General features: G+C 37.7%; 1 protein-coding gene across 11 annotated transcripts in view; it reads left to right on the plus strand.

Moving 5' to 3' along the window:
• Positions 1-3,585: 3,585 nt before the first annotated feature.
• Armc8 (armadillo repeat containing 8) overlaps positions 3,586-22,201 on the plus strand; it is a 98,869-nt gene continuing 80,253 nt past the window's right edge. For 4 of the 11 annotated variants that reach the window (XM_040269853.2, XM_078043383.1, XM_021728261.3 and 1 more), the window contains exon 1: positions 3,587-3,950. Coding sequence is in view for 2 of the 11 variants with exons in the window: in XM_040269852.2 (XP_040125786.1) it covers positions 3,835-3,879 (45 nt within the window). In the remaining 9 variants the exon portion in view is untranslated. Of the gene's footprint in view, positions 3,951-22,201 lie in introns of all 11 variants that reach the window. The other 7 variants (XR_013436536.1, XM_040269851.2, XM_013359871.4 and 4 more) reach the window with 5 other exon arrangements.

The raw sequence follows: 22,201 nt of genomic DNA on the forward strand, positions 1-22,201 counted from the left end.
TGAACGAATTTCCAGGATCCTTGGCTAAATCCCACAGATTTTTAAAATTATTATTTTCTAAATGAGTTACTTTTTCATTAAGAAAACAATTGTTTTCTTTGTCCAAAAGTCAACCCTAGCTCACAAGCTGCCTGATTTGTTATATCACTTTATTGTCTTTTGATCTGGAACAATTTCTCTCTCTCTTTTTTTTTTTTTTTTTTTTGGTACCAGGGATTGAACTCAGAAGCACTTGAACACTGAGCCACATCCAGCCCTATTTTATATTTTATTTAGAGACAGGGTCTCACTGAGTAGCTTAGCACCTTGGCTTTTTTTGCTGAGGTTGGCTTTGAACTCATGATTCTCCTGCTTCTTTCTGCCTGCTGAGCCACTTGGATTACATGTATTCCACAGCGTCCGGCATGTTTTCCTTTGTCTTTAGTGACATTTTTGAAGGGTTTAAGTGTGTTATTTTATAGAATGTCCCTTAAGGTTTATTTGATGCTTCCTCATTAATTATACATGTGCATTTTTAGCAGAACCCCTATATAGAAGTGATGCATCTTTCTGAGTGCATATCATGGTGTCCATCTCATTACTGGTGGTTTTATTTATAGCCACTTGAATAAGTAAACTTTTTTCATGTCTTTTAAACTTCATTGTATCTCCTGTGTATCACAGTTAATTAATTTTATCTTTCTTATTAAAGACTATCCTGTTTTCAAATCTTTTAAAAGATTCTTCTATATCCCTTTTGAGACCACCAAGTTTTTGGTTTACATCTATCTTTCTGTCCTTTAAACTTTTCTAGTTTTACATAGATATGTTTTTACTTTTAAATATATAGTTTATTATGCATTTGGGGAAGTTCTATATAACTATTTTTAAATGCTTCCCAGATATTTCCCCTGGCAACTTATTTCTTGTTCTGTATTCTATTTTTCATCATTAAACTCTCATTCTTGTCATTATTTTTCAGAAATTAATACTGCTCTGAGAGAGAGAAGTTTCATTTGCAAGGAAGTTGGTGTGGGTGTTTGCCTCCCCTCAGTGCAGTACCAAAATTAACTGTTTCCTCCTTATGTGGAGGCGGAATCAGATTTCTTCTTACCCCTCAATTTCTACTCTTGCTTATATTCAAACTCTACCTAAAGTTATTTAGCAGCAAAGTTGAACTGAAAACAATATTTCTGACCCTCAAATTTAGAGGTTTCCTATTCAATGCTTGTATCACATAAAATGGCCATGTTAGTCTCTTGAATAAAACAGGGAAGCCTGATAGCAGAGATATTGGATGCCTCAGGTCACATTTCCTACCCACACCCATCCCCCATTTCAGCTCCAGCTGTAGTGACAATTCTGGGTGAGATCAGATGTATTCTGACTGTATCCTACCACAGGAGCAAACCTTCAGACTCTGCCTTTGTACACCTGCTTAAGGAAGCCCTCTCTGTTCTGTGCACAAGTGCAATCCAGGGGTGTAGGAGTTAACAGCTCTGGGGAAATCCTCAACCAATACAGCATGAGGGTGAGTGGTAGGCAATGCCCCAGCCTCAAGATGAACAATCCAAGGTGGAATTTGTGTTTCCAGAGGTGCTCAAAGAATAAACCGTGCCCTTTTATATTGACTTTTTATTGACTTTTCCTTTTTTTCACTCTCTCTAACCGATCAATTCTGTACCCTGGAAGTACTCCCCAAATAAACTACCTGTATCTACATCTTTGTCCCTACATTCTAACCTTGTTTGCACTTATTTCTCTTTTGCTCTTTCTTGAAAGATCCATCTTGCTCATAATTGTACTCCCACTCCTGGGCAAAGTACCTGGAATGTAATAGATATTTAGTATATATGTACATATATGTAGTATATATGTCCCCATCTCAAACTAAGCCAGAGATTCAGCAAACATTTTGTAAACGACTATGTTAGACAGTGAGATAAAAGTCCTAGGAGATAAAATCCCTATTGCCTGATGAGGAGACAAACTAGTATAATTGAGAAAAAACAATACAATAACAATATATTGTACAATATATTGGTAGCTGCAAGAAAAAGTGATGCGTGAAGATTTGGGGGAGGGATCACCTATGGCATACTTGGGGTGGGGCTTCCCTGCCAGACGTATAGCTTGAGTGAACTGATGAGCTTAAATTGCATAAAGCTATAATGACTGCATCATACAATAGTTAACTGAAAATTAAATTAATAGTTTTGTATGCTATGTGTAAGTTATGCGCTGCCAGGTTGTGGTTTGCAATATGTGACATGATTTTAAATGTTATAGGATGGGCATTTAAACTTTTTTTTTAATAGTTATGGATGTTAATGCACTAGAATAAAAATAGAGTGCTTTATAAACTTGATTTTTATGGTTTAGGATGAGGCTAAAATTTTTAAATGTGTTAAAATTGGCTTTAAAGAAAAATATTGAATAATTAATAATTCCTGGGTGCATATTGGCAGAGATTGTGTAGGTAGTATGCAGACTTTCGGAGCTTGGGAAATAGTTATAGCAAGGTTGTCTAAAATATAATTCCTGCCTTCTGGGAACACAACATTTTTAAAGGCAAACAGATCCATAAACAAGTATGATAAATGTTACCATGCATTTAGAAGTCAAGTACAGTGGGAAGACAGAACAGAGGTAAAGCTCAGACCAGTTGGAAGGCTACTGCTTTAGTTCAAGGGAGAGGTAATAGCACGGATTAGGGAGTGGCTAAAGAAATGGAAGGAAAGACAAGTAATGTAATAGGCTCATTGCACTCATCCTGTGAAAACCCTACTGGTTGCAATAAGCAGGAAGGTGAAACCGGTCCATTGAGTCAAGAGCAGTGTTTCACATAAGCTCGAGCGCCCAACCTCACATGAAGGAGTAGGAGATTTGAATTAATCGGAAAATATAATTAAGGACGTACTTTTGTTTGACTTCAGTTATCGGGAGTGTTCCAGTATGAACAATTCAGATATTTGACCCATTTTCCCCCAACTTGACATAGAGGCTTCAGAAATACTCACATGTATATTGTGTAATGCTTTCTAAGATTCCAGACATTTTCTAAGTGCTTCATAGAATAGTTCCTCTATTCTTATAAAATTGATTTTACAGAGGAGGAACCGAAACCCAAGGAGGTTAAGTAACCTGTTCAAGGTAACGCAAGGCAGCCAGTAAGAGAAACAGCGAGGGTTAAACCCAAGCGTTTTTGCTCCAGAGTGTCTATTCTTAACACTATACCAGAATAAATAGGTCGGGCACTCCACGCTAAAGCAGGTCACTGTTAAGGGCTGGATCGTGAAATAATCACGGTTCTTGGCGGCAGAAACCTTGGTTTTGAGATCACAGTTTCCCTACCTATAAAATGGAGATGCTAAAGACGCTGAGAGTTCGGTGCAAATGGAGAGATAATGAATGTGAACTTCAAACTATGTAGGTGGCACCACATACTAGTTTTCCGGAATATGAATACCGGAACGCATAAAATGCAATTTATCAGTCTGGACAGCTCGCAACGCCAGAGCGAGACTCCGCCCCCGAGGCTCCACCCACCACGAGCGGCAGGTGGGGCCGGCAGATCTTTGCGCATGCGGAATCCGCTGCCCGCGCCCACCTCTGACCCAGGCTGACAGTAGCTGCCGTTTCAGAGAGGACGATTCGTAAGGAGGCTCTTGGAGACGATCCCCTTTGTTCGCCCTTCTGCGGGCCCTTCCATACTTGAGCGGCATCCAGAGAGTGGTCGGTCTCGTCTACCTGCCTGACTTTCTGCAGAGGCTCCTGCCGTTGGCCCAGTAGTTGGCTGTCGAAAGTGCCGGCCCCCGCGCCGGCGCCGGCAGCAGCCGGGTGGGAAGGCTCAAGATGGCGTGCCTGTTGGAGACCCCAATCCGCATGAGCGTCCTCTCGGTGAGTGACCCGCTGCGGCCGCCTTCCTGCCGGGGAGCCCGGGACCCGCCCGCCGTATTCCCCCAAGCGCGGTGCGTCTCCTGGGCACCACCCCCTGCGGTGTCCTCTGGTTGGGGCTTGGGCCGGGAGTGAGGGAGGGTGGACGGCTGATAGACGGGACCCCGGCGGAGACCACTCCGGGAGCTCTCACCAGTGCGGGCTCCCAGCACGGCGTGCGACAGGCGGGGGGATTGGGCTATCGGCAGCCGGCCCAGCGGCGCAGGCTTAGGTTTGGCCAGGCGTTTCACTGAGCCTTCCCGGCGATGCCGCTTCTCCCGGGCCGGGAGCGCTGTCCTGTGGGGCTTGCCGCCGGCCTGGGAACCAGCGCCCACTCAGCTCCCCTGGGCTTTGGCCAGAAGAGGTGCAGGCTCGTTGGCCCCCGCAGCCTCCGAGCCGCCAGGCAGGTCCGTGTGTCTTCTGTCGTGTCCCAGCACCTGGGTACTGGCTGGAGCTTGCCTCTTGGCAATGGAGATTTCATAAATCAGCTGCAACTCGTGTGTGTGTGTGTGTGTGTGTGTGTGTGTGTGTGTGTACACGTACGTGTGTGGTTATTTAAACCCCCTGTCCGAGCTCTGCTCCGGAGGTCACGGCTCTGTTCCCTGTGGCTGATATTCCTCCTCTCTTTAAGGGGAATGGTTAGATATCCCCATTATTAAGAGAAGGAACACATTGATATGCTAAGAAGCAATACCTAGTTTTTTTTTTTTAAGTTAAACGAAAAGTGGACGACAACATTCATCTTTCTCTGTGTTGTCCTTGAAAAAAATGAGACCAATAGAGAAAGTTACTGAGAGATAACTTCTTAGGCTTTAGCACCAATCTTACTTGTCTGACTGTCAGAATGGTCAGTTTATCAGTGGTTCATTTGCTGTTGTTGGAAACATGTAGACAAAGAATGACCATCTTTTAAACTCATGGAAGGCAGTCTAATGCTGAGAGGGTAGTTGGATTATAGACGACTTGTCAGGTTCCTGGAGTTGCCATAACTCCAGCTGGTTTCTTTACCCTGACTTCTCCCAGGAGCAGGCCTACCTAAAAACACGTAGGACATTGCTTGATTCAGGGTTAGCGTTAAGTGGCAGACTGCAGCCTTGAGAGGGCTTAATTTGGCAATACAGTGGTAATTTAATTTTGGAAGGCCGTCAACAAATTTGTCTCCCAATCCATTTTATTAGCTTTTCTTATGTTTAAACTACTACTACTACTACTGTTCACTCAAGTATTGGGATTTTTTTTTTTTTTTTTTTTTTGAGGGATTGAACTCAGGGGCACTCCACCACTGAACCATATCCCCAGCCCTATATTGGGTTTTATTTAGAGACAGGGTCTCACTGAGTAGCTTAGTGCCTTGCCATTGCTGCGGGCTTTGGACTCCCGATTCTCCTGCCTCAGCCACTTGAGCTGCTATGATTACAGGCCCAGGCCACGAGGCCTGGCTACTCAAGTATTGAAGCAGATTAGTACATTAGCCCATTTTGACTCCCATGTTTTTTGGGAGAGCAGGTCAATGACTTCTTCCTCATTTGTAAAAAATATTTTATATATGTATTTTTTTACTATCCTCAGTTTTGTCATTTAGATTCCTTATCCTTCAATTCACCTGATGCTTCTTTACTTTTTGAGTTGGAGTGTATATAGTTGAAAATTTTCATTTGTTTCATTTTCTTATTATTTCAATGAATTTACTTTAAATAATTTATCCAAAGCTCTGATTTCCCAAAGCTTTGGATAATTGATTTAAACTAAGTTCAGTGATTTTACTAATTGAAAGTGAAGCTTCTTCCTTTCAGACTACTATGTATGGCAGCATTTTTTATGTCAATCAGAAATTGAATGGTTGATTCCTTTAAAAAGCTACTTGTTATGTACCAGATTAAGTACAAAGTTGTATATTACGTGCTTTAGGGAAGGCAAGGAGGATATCAGAAATGCTGTCAAGAAGCTGATTATCTGGATTACTCTTGAGTTTGATAAATGCATAAATTGACCAAGGGACAATCAAATCATCTTAAGTGATTTCCATCCAAGACCCATTACACCTTCTTCCTGAGAAACTTCATTGTTCTTCCAACCTTAACCCCTCAGTTCACACTTCTACATTGCCAATCTTGACTTTTCTCCTATGTCTGATCTCATATCTTAAATTGTGTGGATGTCCCCATCACTTCCAACAAAGCACATTTCTTCTAAGAGGACTTAGTCATGACTTTTCAACTTCGGTTATTGGTACTGTCTTTCGATGTTGAATCTCCTGAATCATTGACTCTTCCCCTTTTCATTCCTCCCTATCTAATCAGTTGTTAAGCTCTGTTGTTCCTTTATTCTTAGTGTTTCTCACATTTTTCTATTTCCATGGCCACTCTAATTCAGGACCTTATCATTTTGTGTCCTGCACTATCGCAGTATCCTTTTAATCCTACAGGGTCATTTTAGTTAAAAAATTAATTATTTTGAGATGAAGGTCTTAATATGTTACTGGTCTTAGGTTCATGAGTTCATGTGAACCATGAACCTTATAATTCTAAGTAGCTAGGGCTATAGGCATGCTCCACCATAGCTGGCTAATTATTTTTATTGCCCCCTTACTTTCTCAGTTCAAGTCCATTTTCACATTAATTCTTCTAAAGAACACATTGGACCACCAATCTCATTTTAGTTCTTTGGTAGGTTCCTGTTGTTGAAAGGCTAGACTTCAAGTTTCTTTATCATCTACATGAATCTTTTATTCCATATAAACTGGCCTCTCAGGTTGAAATAGATAGTTTCTTCCAAATTCCAGTAGCTTATTGTCTGTTCATTTGTACATATGAACTACATCTTTGCATGGATTTATTATCTAATATGTTTTGAGCTTTTGTCATTTGCCAGGCATGGCATTGGGTTTGGAATACATTGATGAGACACACAGACCTATGTCCCTTCAGAGATTTTAGCCCAGCGGGGAAAGTGATATCAAATAATCACACAATTGTTCATGACTGGTGATTAGTATTATGAATGAAACATATAGGGTGCTGTTCAAACATGTAATACAAGAAACTGATCTAATATGGTGGGCAATGAGAAGATCTAGGAGAATTTCCCTGAAGAAGTGACGCTGAGTGAGGGTTCAAGGATGAGTAAGAACCAACTAGAGAAGAAGAAGAAGAAAAAAAAAAAAGGCAAAACAACATTCCAGGTGAAGGAACACTGCTTTTGTGGAGGCCCTTGTCTTAGAGAGTAAATTAATTCAGAGCTAAGTGCTCAATCTTTTAACCCTATAATTGCTTAAAACACTATGTCTTGCAAATACCAGGTAGTCAGTAAATGGTTGATTGAACTGTTTTGGGAGTTGAACAAACTATCCAACTCTTTTTTAGATGGCATATGGCCACTCTATTCCTCTTTGGTTTGCATTTAGCATTACAACCTCATTCTTGTCAGCAAATTTGCAGATTCCTTCTATGCTTTCCAGACTTTTGGATTGTTTTATGTTGAGTTCATATTAACAACTTTTTATTTTGGAATAAGTATAAATTCACAGGAAATTGCAAAGTACAGTGGGGTCCCTGTGTATACTTCACTCAGGTTCTTTCATTGGTTACATCGTACATAATTATAGTACAGTGTCAGAACCAGGAAACTGGGATAAGTATGTACATATTTCTGTATCATTTTATCTCAAGAGTATATTCATGTAGCCACCGCTACTAAGATACAGAACTATTCCATTACCACAAGGATCTCCTTCCTTCTACCTCTTTACAGTCATACCTGCCTGACACTCCTCCCATCTCCCTCCCTCCCACTGCCCTTAATTTCTGACAACTACTAATCTGTTCTCAATCTCTATAGTTTTTTCCGGGCGGGTAATAGGGATTGAACTCAGAGGCACTTAACCACTGAGACCACTGAGTCACATTCCCATTCTTTTTTATATATGTTTAGAGACAGGGTCTCACTGAGTTGCTTATGGCCTCACTAAATTGCTGACTTGGTTTTGAACTCAATGCTCCTCCTTCCTCAGCCTCCCAAACTGCTGGGATTATAGGGGTATGCCATGTGCCACTGCCCAGCTCCATCTCTGTAATTTTGTTGTTTTCTATAATGGAATCAAACAATATGTAACTTTTTGAAATTGACTTTTGTCACTAAGCATAATGTTTTTGAGATCCATCCTAGTTGCAGGTATCAATAGTTTGTTCCTTGAATCAGGCTGAGTAGCATCCCTTGGTATAGGTGTACCACTGTTTAATTATTCATCTGTTGGACATTTTGGTTGTTTCCAGTTTCTGATTATTATAACCTGCTTTGAGCATTTGTATATACGTCTTTGTGTAGACGTAAGTTGAGGTGTCTGAGATAAATGCCCAGCAGTGCAATTATTACCTCAATGGTAAATGTGTGTTTAGCTTGATGAACTTTCCCAGAGTGGATGTACCATTTTATATTTCTACCGGTAGTGTATGAGAGATTCAGTTTCTCTGCATACTCACTAGCATTTGATATTGTTACTTTTCTACTTCAACTGTTCTAATAGATGTGCAGTGATATCATGGTCTTAATTTGCATTTCTTTCCATAATGATTTGTAATGTATAAATCTTTTCATTGCATATTTGCTATCCACTTATCCTCTGGTGAAATATTTCTTATTTTGCCAGTTTTCTCACTGTTCTTTTTGACTATTGAATTTTGAAAACTCTTTATGTATTTTAGATATGAGCACTTTGTGATATAGGTTGTTTAAGTATTTTCTCTGGGTCTGCAAGTTGTCTTTTCATCCCCTTAATTGTAGGTTAAAAAATGAACCTTGAGGTCAGAGGTGTAGCTTTGCTGTAGAGCAAAACCCTGTATCCAATCCCTAGCACCCTCCAGAAAACAAACAAACAAACAAACAAACAAACTTGATCTCAACTTCATACCTGATTACCAAAAGTAGCTCAAAGTGGATCATAGATTTTATTGTGAAGCATGAAATAAAACTTTTTTAGAGTATAACAGGGAAAAGTCCACAGAACCTTGGACCACTGAAGGATTCTTACACCTATTTTTTAAAAAATCAATAAATTAGACATAAGGAAATGAAATTTTGCGCCCCTGAACAGAGGATGATTACATTTTAGTTTGGTCACTTTGTATTGGGTTAAATGATACATTGTAGACTAGTATAGACAGCTAAGACACTTGTGGATTTTAATTGCTTTTTTTTTTTTTTAATAACAAAAGACTGTCTTTCACCTTTATCACTCTCTGGAGATGTTCTAAAGTCAGCATTAGGATTTTTGTTGTTGTAGATGGAAAATTTATTTATTTATTTATTTAAGTTGTCAATGGACCTTTATTTTATTTATTTATATGTGGTGCTGAGAAGTGAACCCAGTGCCTCATACATATTAGGCAAGCACTGTACCACTGAGCCACAACCCCAGCCTTTATGTATTTATTTTTATGTGGTGCTGAGGATCAAACCCAGTGCCTCACACATGCTAGGCAAGTGCTCTACCATGGAGCCACAACTTCAACCCTTAAGTGCCTTCTTTGCAGTCTTTGCCAGTGCCATTGTACTTTTTATGATAAGCAGCTATTGGACCTACGTAGGATATTTGAAGTTTAGGTATTCCTTGATTTTATTCTGTCTTGACAGCTGTTAGCATGTTGTTGACCTTGCCTATCACTACATATTGATTTATTCTCTTAAGTAGGCAATTGACAATAATTAGAAAAAAAATTTCTGTGAACTTAAACTTACTTAAAATTATGCTCTGTACTCAGAGCATAATTTGACCTTTCCTAGTTTTTCATAATAAATGCAAAATGAAATTGTTTCAGTGTATCTTCAAGTTTGCCATTAGTTCACTCTACAAACCACAGCATGTGTCAGGAGGTGATCCTGAAAGAAATGAATCAAGAGCTGGAACTGTAGCTCAGTGGCAGAGCGCTTGCACCTGTGAGGCACTGGGTTCAATTCTCAGCAACACCATATAAAAATAAATAAATAAAAATATGTTAAAAATGAAATGAATCAACAGGAACTTCCTGATCTTTAGTGATGAAGTGTGAAGAATAGGGGTGCTCATTGTATATTTAGCACATCTTGCTATGTCTTTAAGGAAAGATTGTCACCTGAAATTGGATACTTAGTGCAGGAAGTCCTTTAACATCAAGAATCAGAAATACCTTAATGTAGAGTCTTCAGATTTTTCCTGAAGAGCTGGCCTTCCTATTGCCTCCCATTCTCATTACATTTTAAAATACTTAGTGCCAGGGGTCAGGGATTGCAGTTATTTTGACTTGTGTCTTTTTCTTTTTTAAAAAATTTCTGGTTTGGCAATTGTTTTCCAGTAACATCTGCCATGTTGACTTCTGGGTACAAATATAGTATTATTTGACAAAATCAAATTCCTGTTATCCCCTGGAAGTTGGAAAGCTGTCTTCGCTGAATGGTGGCTCTGTGATGCCTGGAATTGTTTAGATAGGGATTAAAGGTATTTCAACTGAGAACAGTTTTGCAGGTTATCCCCCCACCCCACCAATCACTTTGATGAATTCCATAAAATAAGAAGAATAAAGAGTTAACTTCATTCTTTGGCATATTCATAATGTAGGTATTAGGGGAGGGACAGTGTTATGCTTCATATTATAAATAAAAATCATGATCTAGTGGGAGGAATTTTCAGCTCTGTTAATACTTGGAGAGCTGTACCACCTGAATATGATTATAAAACACATTATTTTGCTTTCATGGAGGTAGGGATTAAATTAGATTTTCAAAACACTCTGAGTGGTGACTGATGGGATAAGAGGAACAAGGAAAAGGAAAGAGTCCTCATTATGACCAAACATGGCTCACAGAAGTTTTACCTTTTCGTCTAGGTAGTATCATTTATGGAGATGGAGCTGATCAGGAGAAGAATGTATTGGGGGAGTAAGGAGGAAAAATGAGTTTAATTTTGGGGCATGCTGAGTTTGAAGTGTTTTCTTCCAGATGCTTATTTGGGCAGTTGAATATAAAGGTTGAGTGCTTAAATCTGGGATAGTGATCATTAACTGAGAGTTATCAACATGTTGATCATTGGTTCTTAGCCTTTCTAGACATTTCCACACCCTCTTCCTCAGAAAAACACATATATGCCTGAAAAATTGCATAATTTCAAGGAGTTTATAGACTCTCTTGAATTAACTCCTATTCTTGAATTAACTCCTTTGCTTGCCCCAGTGCAATGTTAGTCACCAAAACTTAAGTCATTTTAAAGCATTTCAGAATGGTAAAGATTATAACAATAAGGTTTTAAAACTTGTGTAAGGTATCATGACTTGGTTCTGAAGTGATTTTTTTTTTTTTTTTTTTTTTTTTGGTCCAGCATATGCTGGTGATCTCCCCCAAGATGTTCTGTATCTTAAGAAATGGGTTTGTTTAAGCAGTTGTCATCCCGGGTCTGGGGTGCAGAGCTGGGTTAGCTGGAGATCCAAGCCAGGACAAAGTAAGGTGTTTGGGAACAAACTGGACTAGGCACAGCTCAAATGTCAGTCATGATATTGCCATGATAAGCCACAATATATATGAGAGGTTAGATAGATCCTGAAAGGTATTATGATAAGAAAGCGAATGGATTAACTGTTAGAAGAGACAGCTGAGTCTGAGTCAAGCACCATGGATAGCTCCAAGGCAAGGGTAGTACTGCCTGTAAGCATCTGAAGCAAATAAGGCCCTTTATTGTCAGGAAGCAGCTGGCCTGGCTGAACAATACTACTGCTGAGGTGTACCATATAAAATGGTACCCAGGATCTCTTAAATCATTACATGGTTGTAATCTTGAATTATAATTTAAATCATTGTTGTATGTAGTCCAGGACAATACCACACCTGTATCAGGATTGAGAAGTAAGTATTTGAATGCATCTCATTGTACTTCCTGACTATCTTATCTTCGGAGGCATCTAAATGAACCTCATCTAACCTAGAGAATATCTCAGTCTTTGTAAAACTCCTCACAAGCCTGTCACTCTATATATGCTGTCCAGAGGTGGTTTTTGTTCCCTTGGACTTCCATATTATTCTTTTTTTGCACCATAGGTGCTTAGTTCATTCACTCTCTCTAGGATGATCTCTTCTTGGCCCTCAGTTCAGGCTTTCTCATCTACATTGAAAGTTAATGAACACAATTTTTAATAGGGAGAAGAAGCTTTAAAGATCATTTAGACTCATATATCTCTTTGTGATTTGCACCACACTTAAGAGGAAAAATATCATAGTACTTGATTTTAGATGCACGAATGCTAAATTGCTTTTAGTTTTTGTGACCATAAAAGCATGTTGTTAATAGTACTTGTTAATAGTGAACAGGGCTAGAAGAATGTGCTATCACACTGAAAACTCCAGAAAAAAGGGAAAGGTTCCTCTTCATATCCCTTTTATCTAGCTGTTTTCTGGCTTTTCTTTTATGAAAAAAAAAATACTCCTCCTTCTGTGATATAAAATTATGGATTCTTTGCCTGAAAAAACCTGCAAATAATCTTTAGTTCACCCTTGTCATTTATTATTGGGGAAAACAGAACTGGAGATAATTGACTTTCTTGCTGTCATATGTTATGTGGCAAGGTCAGATCTACAAATTATCTCTTTTTAAAAACAGAATTGTGTGCTCAGCTTTCTGTTTTAGAATTTCATGTTCAAATTTTATCAGCTCTGATGAAACTTATTTTTAATAAAATTTTTTAACATTCAAAGTGTTTTTCAGTCTATTGAGAGGTCAGAGTTCTTCTTATACAAGTACACTAAATAAAAATTATATTTTTTAGTATTTTCATATCGGTATTTGAAATCAAATCAGATTACGTTCTACAAATCTTAATTGATCTAAGTACGTTACATTCCACATTGATGGGGTCCAGCTAAACTGTGAAGTGACATTTTGAAACTTTCCACAGTTGTTTGAGGCTACAAAACACCAAAGCTTTGCTTAATCTGGGGAGAGAGGATGCTGTGAAACTCCAGAAATACTGAAGAGGTAGTCCCATAAGAAAAAAAAGTAAGGATAAAAATAATTGCAAAATTACTCTGTGAGAAGTATAAAACAAATGTTTTAGATCTGATTGGTTTCTAATAGGGCCAGAAGTTTACCAAAATATGAAGAACAAAACAAAGCAACCAAACAACAGCAACAAGAAAAACAAACAATAAAAACCTACACCAAAATCTTGGATTTTTAAATAGTGCTTGAACATTTTCTTCCTTCTTTTTTTTTTTTTTTTCTTGGTTTGTAGGCAAGTAGGAATTTTGGAATACATAGGAAAGGCATCGTAGCTGCCTGCAAGTAAAGGGTATCTTATGATATTATCATCCTTTTTTAGTATTGTTCCAAATGGAGGTTTTTTTCTTTTCAACACAAGGAAAGAATTGTCTAGCAATTTGAAATTAATCCTATGTCAAGAGAAGCACTTACATTACCAGAACTCTTCAAGTGACAGATTTTTGCATCTTGCATGAGCTTACAAGAATGTAAGCAGAACAAAAAGGGAAATGTGCAATTTGAAATTAAAGCACAATTTAGTAAAATGCCACTCTAACATATTGGTTTCTGATATTCTGGATTGTGGCAGTCTTCTCTAGGAACAAGTATGAACCGGTAAGTGTCCCCAGGTTTTAAAATAAATATTGTGAAATTGTAGCTGATCCAAGCAGTGCATTTATTTGGCATTTTAGAAAATTGTCATACTGACCAAAGGAAATTTTTTTTTGGATTGAGGGTTTTGGAAGCATTAGAAACTCAAATTTTTCCTGTAATCCCAGTGGTTTGGGAGGCTGAGGCAGGAGGATCATGAATTGGAAGCTAGCCTCAGCAATTTAGCAGGGCCCTAAGCCTCTCAGTGAGACTCTGTCTCTAAATAAAATATAAAAAAGGACTGGGGATGTTGCTCAGTAGTTAAGCACTCCTCGGTTCAATCCCGAGTGCAAAAAAAAAAAAAAAAAAAAGAAACTCAAAATTTTAGTTTTACGCTATTTTGGGGATACAAAACAGATTTGGGGGCTCTCAGTTGACTGGCTCATTAAGAGCTGTTTTAGTGAATGATTACCAACCTTATCAGTCACACTCTTATAATTATTTTGTGGTGACTCCTTGGCTTTCCCAAAACGAAATGCATAGATAAGTTAATTATCCTCACATATAATTTATTTATTTTTATTTTTTTAACTTAAAATACTTTATTCAAAATTGTTTTCAGCTTTATCAGGGAACTGTAGTATACATCTGCATCTTTTAAAAAAGTGCTTATTCTGTGTAGTGAATACAAAGCACACAAAATGAAAGTTCTTAAGCACAGAGGGTTACACTGAGAAGGCAGCCTTACTATTTAGGCACATTACAGTAATTAAGGTAACTGTACTGCAGATAGCACATTCTTCTTTCTCTCTCAGCACATCATTGGCGGTTTATGTTCTTATCCTGGAAGGTGAAGAGCTACTCCAACCACAAAGCCTCTGACTCTCAGAGCAGGAACTTTCAAAGTTGGCATAATATTCCAGCTGAATTAAGGGAGAAAAACAGTAAATGAATTTACAATATAACAAATGTGTGAGTGCTCAGGTACTACTATACCAGAAAATAATAAAGTAGTGATATTTTTGCAAATGTACACAATTTGACTGTGAATGTGACAGCACTCTGCAGACTGATAAAGGCATGCAATTATTTAAATATAATAAAAAGTCATTTTTAAAAATATTATTTTAATTGTGGATTAACACACAGTATCTTTATTTTTATGTGGTGCTGAGGATTGAACCCAGTGCCTCACAGCCCCAGCCCAATAGTAATTTTTTTTAATATTTATTTTTTAGTTGTAGTTAGACACAATACCTTTATTTAATTAATTTATTTATATGTGGTACTGAGTAAGGATCGAACCCAGGTCCTTGCACGTGCTAGGCAAGTGCTAGGCAAGTGCTCTACCACTGAGCCACAACCCCAACCCCCCCCCCCATAGTCATTTTTTATATGACTTTCTGAAAAGTCTGAATGTTTGGTAAACTTCCCAATAAAATAAAATATAACCTTTTCTTTATTCATGTAGGAATTGCATTCTTGGAAAATCATGCATTAACATGGTACACAATGTATTTTGTGTTTATATGTAGAATGGAATTAGATTCTAGACATGACTGGATTTGGCAAAGTTGCGGGATATGAGCCTGCTGTCCCAGGACATATAGTATCCTTAGTTCTTGGTCACTAAATATCAGAGGTACCTTGTCATTGTAACAGCCAAAATTGCTTCCACAGATATACAGAATATATCATAGGGAATAGTACTGCACCTGTTCAGAGCTACTGGGGGCATGGGACTTTCTGAGTGGTTTGTGTATCTTATTATACCCCTCCCTCCCTCCCTCCAACCCTCTCCCTTTCTCTCTCTCTCTCTCTTCTTCCTCCCTCTCTTCTCCCTCCCTCTCCCTCTCCCTCTCCCTCTCCCTCTCCCTCCCTCCCCTCCATTCTCCCTTGTTCCTAGCTGGTGATACTGTAGTTGTGGTATGAGGACTTGGAAATAAAATATGCTGTTGAACATTTTTCTCATACTGTACATCTTCTGATATACTAATATTCTAATATACCTTTTAAAAATTATGTTTATTGCTTTTTTATATAAGCTCTTGCAAAAATAGACTTTTTTTTTTTGCTTTTACTTATTTTCTAGAACATTGCCTTTTATAACTGTTAAAAATCTTATTGACTAGATTATAGAATACTACTTCAGGCCGAGAATGTAACTCAGTTGTAGAGGTCATGCATAGCATGCAGGATGAGACCCTGGATTCAGTCCTCCAGTATGGCAAAACAACAACATCATCAAAACTACTTCAGCATTGTTTTGTATTCCCAACTGTATGCAACATGATTATAATACTAAATTGCATTTTCTTTCTTGAACACACCTTATTGCTTCAGAATTCTCTTTTGTATGTATATATTATGCTGTCTTCCTAGAGTACTTATCTTTTTTTTCTCTCTCCTTTTTTTTTCTCTCTCTCTCCCTTTTTCACCTGGAAAACTAGTACTAATCTTTAGGTTAATCATCTTAACTGCTTAGACATTATCTTCCATCCCAACTCTAGTGTTGATTAATTATATCTTCAACTTTTTATTTTATTTTATTTTATTTTAGAGAGAGAGAGAGAGAGAGAGAGAGAGAGAGAGAGAGAGAGAGAGAATTTTTTTTTTTAATATTTATTTCTTAGTTCTCGGTGGACACAACATCTTTGTTTGTATGGGGTGCTGAGGATCGAACCCGGGCCGCAGGCATGCCAGAGGAGCGCGCTACCGCCTGAGCCACATTCCCAGCCCTCAACTTTTTATTTAACACTCACTTTTATGCATGTGTTACAGGTTATACTTGTAACTTATTTGCTTTCATGTCTTTCTTTTGGTGCTATGAGCCCCTTGAGGACTCTTATCTCTCTATTCCCAGCACCTACCATATTATCCCGTAAATTAAAAATATACAATGGGGCTGGGGATATGGCTCAGTTGGTAGAGTGCTTGCTTCACATGCACAAGGCCCTGGGTTTGATTCCCAGTACCACAAAAAGCAAACAAACAAATAAAAAAGTAAAATAATAATAATAATAATAATATTTTCAGCCTGAAATAGGTTTAAAACTGAGATAGAGAGAGAGAGAGAGAGAGAGAGTGTGTGTGTGTGTGTGTGTGTGTGTGTGTGTATGTATAATAGCAGTCTTCTTTGTATACTTGTCCCAGGGTGAGACTCCATAATTTTCTTGTTTACACCTTATAACAGGAAGCACATCTAGTAACAAATGTTAAGTTTTAGAAGTTCAATATTAGAAAAGAATGAGTAAATTCTTCCTATAAGCAAGAAGTCTTTATAATTTCTCACTGGTGTCCCATTCAACTCAAGAGACTACAGTTGTTTGACGTGGGATGATTGGGATGTCCAGAGTTGGGTAGAGAGACTTCCTTTTTGTTCTTTTCTTAAGTCTATGTGTTAGTTTAGGCTGCTATAACAAAAGTACCACAGTCTGGGTAGCTTATAAATAACAGAAAAATTGACTTCTTGTGGTTTTGTAGGCTGTGAAGTCCAAAAAAAAAAAAAAGGTGCCAGCAGATTCAGTGTCTGGGGAGGGCTGTTCCTTGGCTCACAGATGGCTGTCTTTTTGTTGAGTTCTCAGACTATGTATGGTTGGGGTCTTTTTTGTAAGGGCCCTAATCCTATTCATAAGGGTTCTGGCCTTATGACCTAACCACCTCCCAAGGGTCCCACTTCCAACATTGAAGGTTAGGATTTCAACATGAATTTCAGGGGGGAAATAAGTATTCAATCTATAGAAGTCTGTTTCAGTAGTTCATAAACGTTGGTAGAATAAAACTTCCTAAATAAGTCATGCATCTTGCACTTGATTAGCAATTTAAGGAAATTTCAAGGGCAATTTAGTTGATTTTTTTTTTTTGGCCTTGGTTGTTTGTTTTACAACCTAAATCTATATGAGTGCTTGGAATATAGCATAATCTGGGACTTATTCTTTTTCCATAATTTTATTAGTGCATTATACTTGTACATTATGGTGGGATTTGTTAATGTATTCGTATATTCACACAGTGTAACAATTTACTTTGGCTGTTATCATCCCAGGTGTTTCCTTAGTAACTTGCCTGAAATCATTAGGGTACTTTTATTGTTTACAAGGGATTTCCCTATATATTAGCTCATATGAGCCACACTTTGAGTGCTGTGATAACATCACCCCCTTATCATTGAAGAAACAGCCTCAACATTTTATTTTTGCCCATAGTTACGAAGTGGTAAAATACATTTTCGAAGTCTGCAAATGCAGATCATTTGTTGTTCTACTACACAATGCCTATGTTGGAAATAAAGAATACTATATGTTAATGACATACATAGAGCAAGTCTTTTTCTTCTTTCCACATTTTTTTATTGGTGCATTACTGTTGTACATAATGACGAAATTTGTTGTACATATTCATACATGCACATAATATAACAATGTATTTTGGCCTACATAGAGCAAGACTTTAGTGAAATAAAGTAAGTTTGTTATTTTTATATTAACCTTTGAACATTCTTCATTGTCTAATAACCTCATAGTTTCACCCCCAAAATATATCTGATTTTAGAGTTAAATCCATGACAAGTCTGGGACTTGGCAAGCAGTTGTAACAAGATACTCTTCTTGAATTTTTTTTTTTTTTTCCCTAAAGGGTAGTGGCTTAAATTCGACCTGGTCATGGATAGTTTATTCAGAGGGGCAATGAGAACCTGCTCTGGTTTGTCTTTTCAGGGCATCTGACTAGTGTTCTGAGACAACTAAGTATTTCCTCTTTGCTCTAGTATTACTAAGGATGAATGAAAGCCCAAATTGTCTCCATTACTCTTGGTTTATATGTATTATTCTATAATAATTATTCTGGTTTTGTTGGTAAGTTCAAAGACAATGATTATCTATTGCTGTGTAAAAGTTACTCTAAAGCTTAGCTACTTAAAACAACATTTATTATTTCACAGTTTCTGTAGGTCAGGAATATGTGTGGAGTAGCTTGGACTTTTGGCCTTAGGTCTCGTTATGAAGTTGCAGTCAGTGGGTCAGGTGGAGCTGCAGTCTCATCTGAAGGCTGTTCAAGGAGAATACATTTCCTTGCTCACTACTCTTGTCATCAGGCAGAGTTTTAATTCCATGCCAGTGGACTTTTCCATAGGGGAACTCCTAACCAGACAGGAGGCTTCCATCAGAGAGGAAAAAGTTTGTGGTGGGGAGAACCTTGAAATTTCTAAAATAACATCTCATTACCTCTGGTACATTTTGTTTGCTAGAACCAAGCTATAGGGTTCATTCCTCACTCAAGGGAAGACTGCACAAAGGCATGAATACTGGGAGGTGGGAATCATTGGGAGCCATCTTGGTGGTGCCAGTCACATGTAGTCACCCTAATAAGAGGTACATTGTTTCCACATGACACTCCTTATGGTAGAGTGCAAGTTAATTATTTGCTGCTATTTTTGTTTTTCTGAAAGAAGAAAATTGGTTCAGCTGTCCCCTTCCCATCTTTTCTCTGTACTTGTTGGGCACACAGTACAGAATTTACTGTACACTGAACTTCTTAGAATAAACCCTAATTGACAGATTTGATGTTCACAAATTTTCTGCTGAGGAATGCATGTATAGTTTCACATAATATAAGTTTTGGTAGTACTATTAATCATAAAATGCAACAGTTTATGCATTGTGATGGCTTTATTATTTTGAATATGTAAAGTGAGTTCAGAGCCAGATTTAAAGCTTGCTGGTTTGATTATTTGAAGCCCTATGCCAAAAGGCTGCAGAACTACAAGTCTGACTCTGATTAATTTTGCTGTTCAGACTGTGCCCTGAGCTTTAGTTGGCTGCTCTTTTGTTGGGAGAATGGAGGAATCACCATGCATACAAATCCCTTGCTTTTATTTTGTTTCTTTCACTCTACTTCCCTTATGCTCAGCCTCTTTGAACATTCCCTTCATCTTTTTATTGAAAGTGCAACCAAGATTTTCATCTGTTGACACTCTTTCCCTAGCCTCTCGGTCTTCCCATCTCTTTTTCTTCCTATATCCCTCATAACACCCTTGAAAAAAGATGGTTTAGAAGTCCTCCTTATTCCTCTTGGTGCTTTCATAACCTGCTCTTTCCCTCTTAAAAACTCTACCTCTAAATCTCATTATATTCTACCTTATATTCATCTATAGACCTCCTGATTGTTCCCTCATTTCTTTAGGATTATAGCTCATCATAAATTTTTTCTAGCACTACTTCTGTGATGATTTATGGAAATTTCATTATCTATGCAATTTTGTAAAATTCTAGACTTCTCTAAAGATCATATCCTCAGTCTTACCTTGAGGTACTTGCTCCCATGGTTGTTTCCTAAACCTTGACCAATTTCTAGTCATTTGACTGGCACCTTCTCTCAAATCACTCTTAGTACTCCAATGCCAGCCATCCTTCATTGCCCATTACCTACAGTCTATTAATTATACCACTTTTGCATTGACCTTTAGTAGGTCCATCACTGTTATCACACCTTTCCATATACCCTCAATTCAGTTGACCCTTTCTCTAGCCTTTCTATCTTTGCCTGGAAAAATTCCCATCCTCTTATTCATGAATTCTATTATGCATTTAAATGTAACTGGGAAAAATAGCTGTGCTTACTATTCTCACTTTAAATTCAAAATCACAAACTTCAAGGGGATTCTTAGTAGTCATGGTAAACTTTCCCAGCTCATTCAATCTGTGTCTTATTCCTTCATTTCTATCTTCAAACCACTCAACGCTTCTTACTTTTATTCTTAGCAAAAGAGAAATTCTACTAGCTCTCTCACCGATTAGTAGATTCCCTCTGGGTTTTGCTCTCTTTGATCAGTAAGCCCCATTCCCTTTCCAGTATTTATGAACATTGTTCTATAAGTTCTCCCCCTTCTCATGCAGCATTGGTTATTTTTTCTCTATTAAGAATTTCCATTCACGAATAAACATATACTAACTTACTCCATTTAAAAAAAAAATCTCAAAAAAACCCTCCCAAAATGAAATGAAATAAAATCTCCCTTGACTCTCCTTTTCCCTCCAGCTACTACCTTATTTCTTCTTTCCCTTTTATCGTGAAACTTCTTGAAAGAATTGTCTATATTTAATATTCTCTAGTTTCTCTTTTCCTATTCTCTCTTATACCCTGCCTAAACAGCTGTCAGCTCCACTGTACTGCTGTTGTCAAGGTCAGTGATGCCTTGCATATTCCTAAATCCAATGGTCAGGTCTTTGTCATTTTCTTATACTGAGCATTGCTAGGATTTGTCATGGGTGGTTATTCCCTCCTTGAAATGTTCTCTGATTTAACTTCTTGGAATTCTCCCTATCACTCTGGCTGTGAAGCACAGACTTGCTCTATCCGTTTTCTGTCCTTTACTGTGCTAATCCTGTTTACAAGCTGACAGCTTTCTGATTTGTATCTCAAGCCCACAACTTTTCCCTAAATTCTAGACTTATATATTCACAACTGCTTGACAGCCTCTCTTGAATGTCTGATTGGATTCTCAGTCCTAATATGTCCAAAGCTGAACTTTTGCTCTTCCCACTTAAATCTGCACCTCTCACAGACTTCCTTATCTCATTAACTGGCAGCTCAATCTTTCCACATGCTCAGGCAAAACCTTTAAGTGTTGCCATTGACTCTTTTCTCTTACCCTACATCCTGTCTGATAACACATCCAGTTTGACAGCTACTTCAGACTACCCCATTTATCTGGATTCTGAGTGAATCTTACTACCTCCTAATGTTTGCCCTACCCCAGGCTATTTTTGTGTCTGAAATACCAGCATTTCTGATTATTTAAATAGCCTCCTACCTGATCTCCCTGTTTCTGTCTTATAACCCCTCACTCTTCTCTACACATTTGTCTGTTCCTAAAATCACAACCAGAATGATATAAAAACAAGTCAAATTGTGTCTTCATTTAACATTTTCTAGTAGCCAATGCTATTAAAGAAAAAAATGTAATTAATTAATTAATTAATTAATTATTGTGGTAATGGGGATCACACCCAGGGCCAGAGGCATGCTAGGCAAGTGCTCTTCCACTGAGCTATGTCTATATCCCCAGCCTGAAATTAATTTTAATGTTATTTAAACTCATATGTCAAAATGTAATCCCTGCATGTAATCTATGTGAGAAGTTATTAATAAAATTATTTTACTTTTCATATAAATTCTTTAAAATCTAATGTGTACTTTATACAGTTTGGATGCTAAATTTTTATTGGAAATACTCAATTTCTATTTAGATTCCATAAAATTTATAATTAAAAAAGTAGATTCATATGCTTCAAGTAGTCTTTAAAGTTTTCTAGTCACTGAATCCACTATTGGTTTTAAAATTTTAATTAATGTTTTAAAAATTAGCAAAATTGGGCTGGGGTTGTGGCTCAGTGGTAGAGTGCTAGCCTAGCATGCATGAGGCACTGGGTTTGATCTTCAGTACCACATAAATGTAAAATAAAGATAATGTGTCCACCTAAAACTAAAAAAAAATAAATATTAAAAAAATAACAAAATTGAGTTCCTAGCCACATTTCAAATGCTAAAAAAAAAGAAAAAGTCATTTGAGGCTAGTGACTATCATATTGGACATTGTAGCTCTCTCTTATCATCTGGCTCCTGTTCTTTCACCTCATCTCCTACTACTTTTTCCTTTGGTCCTTCTCCAGCTATAATGGCCTCCCTTGCTTTGATTATGTC

Source organism: Ictidomys tridecemlineatus, chromosome 3 (genome assembly GCF_052094955.1).
Source record: "Ictidomys tridecemlineatus isolate mIctTri1 chromosome 3, mIctTri1.hap1, whole genome shotgun sequence".
Taxonomy (NCBI): domain Eukaryota; kingdom Metazoa; phylum Chordata; class Mammalia; order Rodentia; family Sciuridae; genus Ictidomys; species Ictidomys tridecemlineatus.